Genomic DNA, 5664 nt, shown 5'->3' on the forward strand with positions numbered 1-5664 from the left:
ATCAAACCTAATACCTCTCACTTACAAGTGAAGAAGAATACCCCTCACTTAACTTGAAGACTTGCATCTTGATCGTTGCATCTGATTTGATCGTTGCATCTGTTTTCTATAGGATAAATTGTGTAGCCAAAATGAAGCAACTTTTCCGGAACAGGAACTTGTGGTTCATTGTGTACTCCAAACACTGGTTATGGGAGAAACGAATCGTACTTCTACCGCTAAACTATACTATACCCGCTACAATCCGAAGAAAATTGGCCCGGAAAAAAAAAGTTAGAAGAATGGAAAGGAAAGATGAGAAGAGTCTCTGATAAAGGGTGATTTGGATTCGAATTCTAGGTTTTGGAATCAAGGGATTTTAATTTACTTATACTATAAAGAATTTTTTTAATTCTTAAAAGACAATAATGTAAACAACTATAATCTATCGGGTGGAGGATTTGTACATGGATGAAGGGAGGTGTTCACGTTGTCTTAAATCATATGTCACAAATTAGATAACTAAAAATGTAGGTAAGACCAATAAAAATGTGTTTCTAAAACTTACGTAGTCCATATCCGAGGGATTAGTTTTGATTCTCCCTCCTATGAACTCAAGTTCAAATCTCCTTTGCTGCCATTTAAATTCGCTTAATGTAGAATATTGTTTGTATAAAATAGACTACTTATTCCAATCTAAAGAAGTCGGTTCAAATTAGTAATATAACTTACATCAAATACATTACACACACACACACACTCTCTCTCCACCCTTTGTCTTTAGGACTACACTGAGGATTAATGGAAGGATATGAAAGCCAAGGAAAGCTTCGAGAATACTAGAATGGTTCCAAATGTTTTATGGTTATCAGAGGTTGTAGGAAACGAACGACACTTCCTCTCAGCCACAAAGCAAAACACAAATATAGGAAAAGGAGTTGCACTGCACTCTCACCCATCGTTGCATGAAATTCCCATGCAACCACCACCCACAACCAGATGATCAAACTCCCTTTCTTCTCTTCATGTTTGAAATAATAATATAATCTGATAAAATAATGACCATTTTTTCACAAATTAACAAACTAACTACGTCCTTAGACATGCATTTAGTGACATGTTGCCTTAATTACTTAATTCTCTTGCGACAACCACGCCCGTTTTTAATGTTAATTTCAGAGAAATAAGTTCATCCACATGTCAGAATTTCGACAGACAAACTTCTTCATCTGGTTCAATCACTCCTTTCGCTTTTCTCACAAAAACAAAGAATATTGTACCAAAATATTTTTTTTCTTGGAATGGATGATTCATAATTTTTTTTTTTTTTTTATCATCATTATATGAAGCTGCACTGTTATTTTGATTAATTCTTTCACGATTTCTGTTGTGCAAAATTTACTTGATCGCCGTTCTTGTTTACTTTGCAAAATTTCATTGTGAAAGAGTGTATATATTGATGGAGACGTGAAATTATAAAGAGTTGGTGCAGAAATGAGCAAAGAAAGCGGTAGCAGTGTGTACAAGGCATGGGAGGCCACCGTGCGCAAAACACAGGCTGCAAGGAAGCGTGCTAACAGCATTTTCGGAATTTCAGTGGATCATCCAGACGATGATGATCATGACCATAGTAGCGATGAAAGTGATTGTGGCCCTGAAGATATGATATATAATGCAGATAGGATCCTTCCCAATGGAGACTACTACACCGGTCATTGGTGCGAAAATTTCCCTCATGGCCAAGGCAAGTACTTGTGGACGGATGGGTGTATGTACGTTGGAGAGTGGTTTAAAGGCAAAACCATGGGGAAAGGTAGGTTCAGCTGGCCTTCGGGGGCTACGTATGAGGGCGAATTTAAAAGTGGATACATGGATGGGAATGGTACATACACAGGGACTAATGGTGACACTTACAAGGGACAATGGGTTATGAATTTGAAACATGGACATGGTACTAAGAATTATTCGAATGGGGATTGGTACGAGGGGGAATGGCGACGCGGGTTGCAGGAAGGTCAAGGGAGGTATCAATGGAAGGATGGGAATCATTACATAGGGGAATGGAAAAATGGAGTGATTTGTGGGAAAGGGACATTTGTATGGAGTAATGGGAATAGGTATGATGGAAATTGGGAAGATTGTGTACCTAAAGGGAATGGGACCTTCCGATGGCCTGATGGGAGTCTTTACGTAGGGAATTGGAGTAAGGATCTGAGTGAGCAAAACGGGACTTATTATCCATCCCAATCATCGACAGACGCCCATCTTGAATGGAATCCTCAAGATGTGTACAATGTTGATTTGAAGAATTGTATAATTTGTCCAGGGGAGAAGGTTTCAATTTTGCCATCGCAGAAGAAGCTTGCGGTATGGAGATCAGCAAAGGGTGAGAGTGTGAAGCCAAGAAGAATCTCGGTGGATGGAAGGGTAAGTGTCGGGCTGGATAAACCATTTGATAGGATGCAAATGTGGGATGGTAGTGCCCATGGCGGTGAATCACCTTGTAATGCCAGTGATCATAGGGCTTCTACTGTTGGGGGAGAACTGGATGAAGATATGATGGGTTTGCATGTTGAAGATGGGAATCAAAGGGTACATAAGACTGCAAGGAGACAGGGGGAAACAATCAGCAGGGGCCACAAAAATTATGAACTCATGCTCAATTTGCAGCTAGGAATCAGGTTTTAATTCATTATTAATTAACTTTGTACGATTTTGTTTGCACCTTCTTGTTTCGATCTTATCTTTTTGGTTCAACTGCTAATATATCATACACACTGTAGTGTTATGCCAGTCATTTGATGTATGTGGAATGATTTCATGCACAGGCATTCTGTTGGAAGACCAGGTCCATCTGGATCCCTTGATCTGAAGCCTTCTGCTTTTGACCCCAAGGAAAAATATTGGACAAGATTTCCTTCAGAAGGCTCCAAGTACACTCCGCCGCACCAGTCCTGTGAATTTAAATGGAAGGATTACTGTCCATTAGTCTTCAGGTCTGACCTTGTACATAACAAATATACATGTATGTTGCTGTTGCTGTTGCTTTATCTCCACAAAGAAGGAAAAATGTTACTTGATTACGCTAGATGTACACCGAACTCCTAAGGCTCAAACAATTAGTTGTTAGGGAGTTGTTAGTAACTCCATTGCAGTCTTTGTTCCTAAGAAGAATGTCGAACAATTATTACCGTTACATATACATTTTCTGTTCAGGACTCTTAGGAAGTTGTTTAAGGTCGATCCAGCCGACTACATGTTATCCATCTGCGGGAATGATGCACTTCGGGAACTCTCCTCTCCTGGTAAAAGTGGCAGCTTCTTTTACTTGACCAATGACGACCGCTACATGATTAAAACAATGAAGAAGGCAGAAGTAAAAGTAAGTTTTATTAGTACTTCCCTCATATATTTTTCTTTCAAATCAACACTCGTCTTAAGTGAGTAATTGGTTAATTTCTATTTCACGGTGAATTAGGTACTTATAAGAATGCTTTCAGCCTACTATAACCATGTTCGAGCATACGAAAACACTCTGGTCACTAAATTTTATGGTCTACATTGTGTAAAGCTCATGGGCCAACCTATTCAAAAGAAGGTACTTTCCAAGTACTGATAGACCTATATAGAACTATTTTATACTGTTAGTTTTGAGTAACCATTCACGATTTTCTTATGATCCAGGTGCGGTTCATCATCATGGGGAACCTTTTCTGTTCCGAATATACCATTCACAGACGTTTCGACCTGAAGGGATCGTCCCTCGGTCGAACAACAGATAAGCCCGAGACAGAGATTGATGAAATGACCATTCTTAAAGATCTTGATCTTAACTTCATATTTCGACTCCAGAAGACATGGTTTCAAGATTTTTGCAGGTGAACTGTTTTCTTAGTTTTCATTGTTTTGCTAACATACCGGAGCAACATGTTGGAAAATATAGTCCTACGTCAGAAATATAACAATATAATATACGTGGTGGGACCGTGGGAGGTTCACTACTACTATGAGTAAGGCCTCTTGGGACAAAATTTCACACTTAGTAATAGGTGGTTAAGTTGGTGAAATTACCGGTGATGTTGGTGGTGGCCATGCTGGGCTGAAATGTTTATCATGACAACTATTAAATGTACATACTTAAATGAACGTGTTTCGTGTTTTTGCAGGCAAATCGACAGGGATTGTGAGTTTCTTGAACAGGAGAGAATAATGGATTATAGTCTGTTGGTTGGACTGCATTTCAGAAATACATCAGCTGCTGGGGATCTCATTCCTTCGGGAGCACACACTCCTGGTTATTAATTACTTTTTTATATATATGAAGTCCTATATTTTTCTTCAGTTTGCATTAACAACTTGCTCACCATGCAAGAGGCTGCTATGTTTTCTTTCCCTCAGGTGACCAAGACAGCGAGGGAGCACCGCGTCTTTCTCGAGCAGACATGGATCAGCTTCTTTTAGATCCATCCAGGTCAAATCTCTCTCTACATAAACCATTCATGCTTGGTGCTTGAAACAAGTAATACCGATCTCAGTATTTACAGAAAAAGCACAAGAGACATTATAAAAACATAAAACCGACTTGATCTGCTTAAAACCGAAAACCAGTAGGAAAATTTTAAATGACGATTTGGCTTTGAGATGCAGGTGGGCTAGTATTAAATTGGGGTTGAACATGCCAGCAAGAGTCGAAAAGACTGAGAGAAAAAGTGACGAATTTCAGCTCGTGGGAGATCCAACAGGAGAGTATTATGATGTTATAATGTTCTTTGGAATCATAGACATTCTTCAAGACTACGACATAAGCAAGAAGCTTGAGCATGCATACAAGTCGATCCAGTATGATCCAACTTCTATATCCGCTGTTGATCCGAGGCAATATTCGAGGCGCTTTCGTGATTTCATTTACAAAGTTTTTGCAGAAGAAACGGCCACTTGAAACATGAAAATAAGTAATTCTCTCCTCATTTCTTGACTAGCAAGAAAACTGTTGAAATTAAGTAAGTTCGTACGACATTTCATCAACACGACGATAGTACGTACATATTTTCACTAAATTACAGAAAGTGCTATGAGCAGAAGCAGCCCCTGTAAAACTGTATCAGAATCCAAAGTGTTCTGATAATCTAATTCTCTCTCTTTCTTTGGGGTTGAGAGAGAGAGAGAGAGAGAGAGGTGTATGTATGGGACTTGTAGCATTTGTATTTGTATACAGTAAAAGTGAGGTTTTGGATTATCAATCATGTTTGGTATTTCTATACAAAACCCCAGTTTACCACATCCAACTGAATTCTTCAATTTCTCACAATTCTTTTCTTTTTTCTCTTTATTTATTTTATTTTTACAATAACACCTAACCTAATCATATATTTCTGAATAAGACTATAATAAGATTGCTGATCTACTACATTCGTAATCACATTGATGAGGCTTACCTTATTATCCAAGTAGCCACATGGTATTCGTTGCCTATATAAATTCCATAATGTTTCTCTCTGAACACAAAATAATAACAAATGTCTAAACTGTTACAAAAGCAGTGTGAATGTCCACGGAAGAAGCAGTATAATTGAAGACTTCGAAAGATGATTAAAGTTTACCATTCACTTGATGACTTTGGTTCCCATTGATAGGATTTTTATCACACGCTCAAAAGGGTTAAGAACACCTATAATGACATACCAC

General features: G+C 38.5%; 1 protein-coding gene across 2 annotated transcripts; it reads left to right on the forward strand.

The window, feature by feature from the left end:
- The first annotated feature begins 952 nt into the window (after window positions 1–952).
- On the forward strand, window positions 953–5219 carry LOC139190212 (phosphatidylinositol 4-phosphate 5-kinase 4-like). 2 transcript variants are annotated; one of them, XM_070810158.1, is made up of 8 exons: window positions 953–2660; window positions 2808–2975; window positions 3205–3361; window positions 3458–3577; window positions 3664–3857; window positions 4146–4273; window positions 4378–4450; window positions 4627–5219. In XM_070810158.1, exons 1-8 carry the CDS (start codon window positions 1474–1476, stop codon window positions 4916–4918), a joined length of 2319 nt encoding a protein of 772 aa, XP_070666259.1. In that variant the 5' UTR covers window positions 953–1473; the 3' UTR covers window positions 4919–5219. The 2 variants fall into 2 exon arrangements, with proteins under 2 accessions (XP_070666259.1, XP_070666258.1); XM_070810157.1 differs by having other exon boundaries at window positions 954–2660; window positions 3196–3361.
- The last annotated feature ends 445 nt before the right edge of the window (window positions 5220–5664 follow it).

This window comes from Malus domestica, chromosome 12 (assembly GCF_042453785.1).
Source record: "Malus domestica chromosome 12, GDT2T_hap1".
Classification (NCBI taxonomy): Eukaryota; Viridiplantae; Streptophyta; class Magnoliopsida; order Rosales; family Rosaceae; genus Malus; species Malus domestica.

Bases quoted from the DNA above. Each gene is read 5' to 3' on its own strand.
- LOC139190212 (XM_070810157.1), top strand. From the start codon at position 1,474: ATGAGCAAAGAAAGCGGTAGCAGTGTGTACAAGGCATGGGAGGCCACC. The intron at 2,976-3,195 runs GTCTGACCTTGT...TTTTCTGTTCAG, and splicing joins TACTGTCCATTAGTCTTCAG to GACTCTTAGGAAGTTGTTTA. The intron at 4,451-4,626 runs GTCAAATCTCTC...TTTGAGATGCAG, and splicing joins CTTCTTTTAGATCCATCCAG to GTGGGCTAGTATTAAATTGG.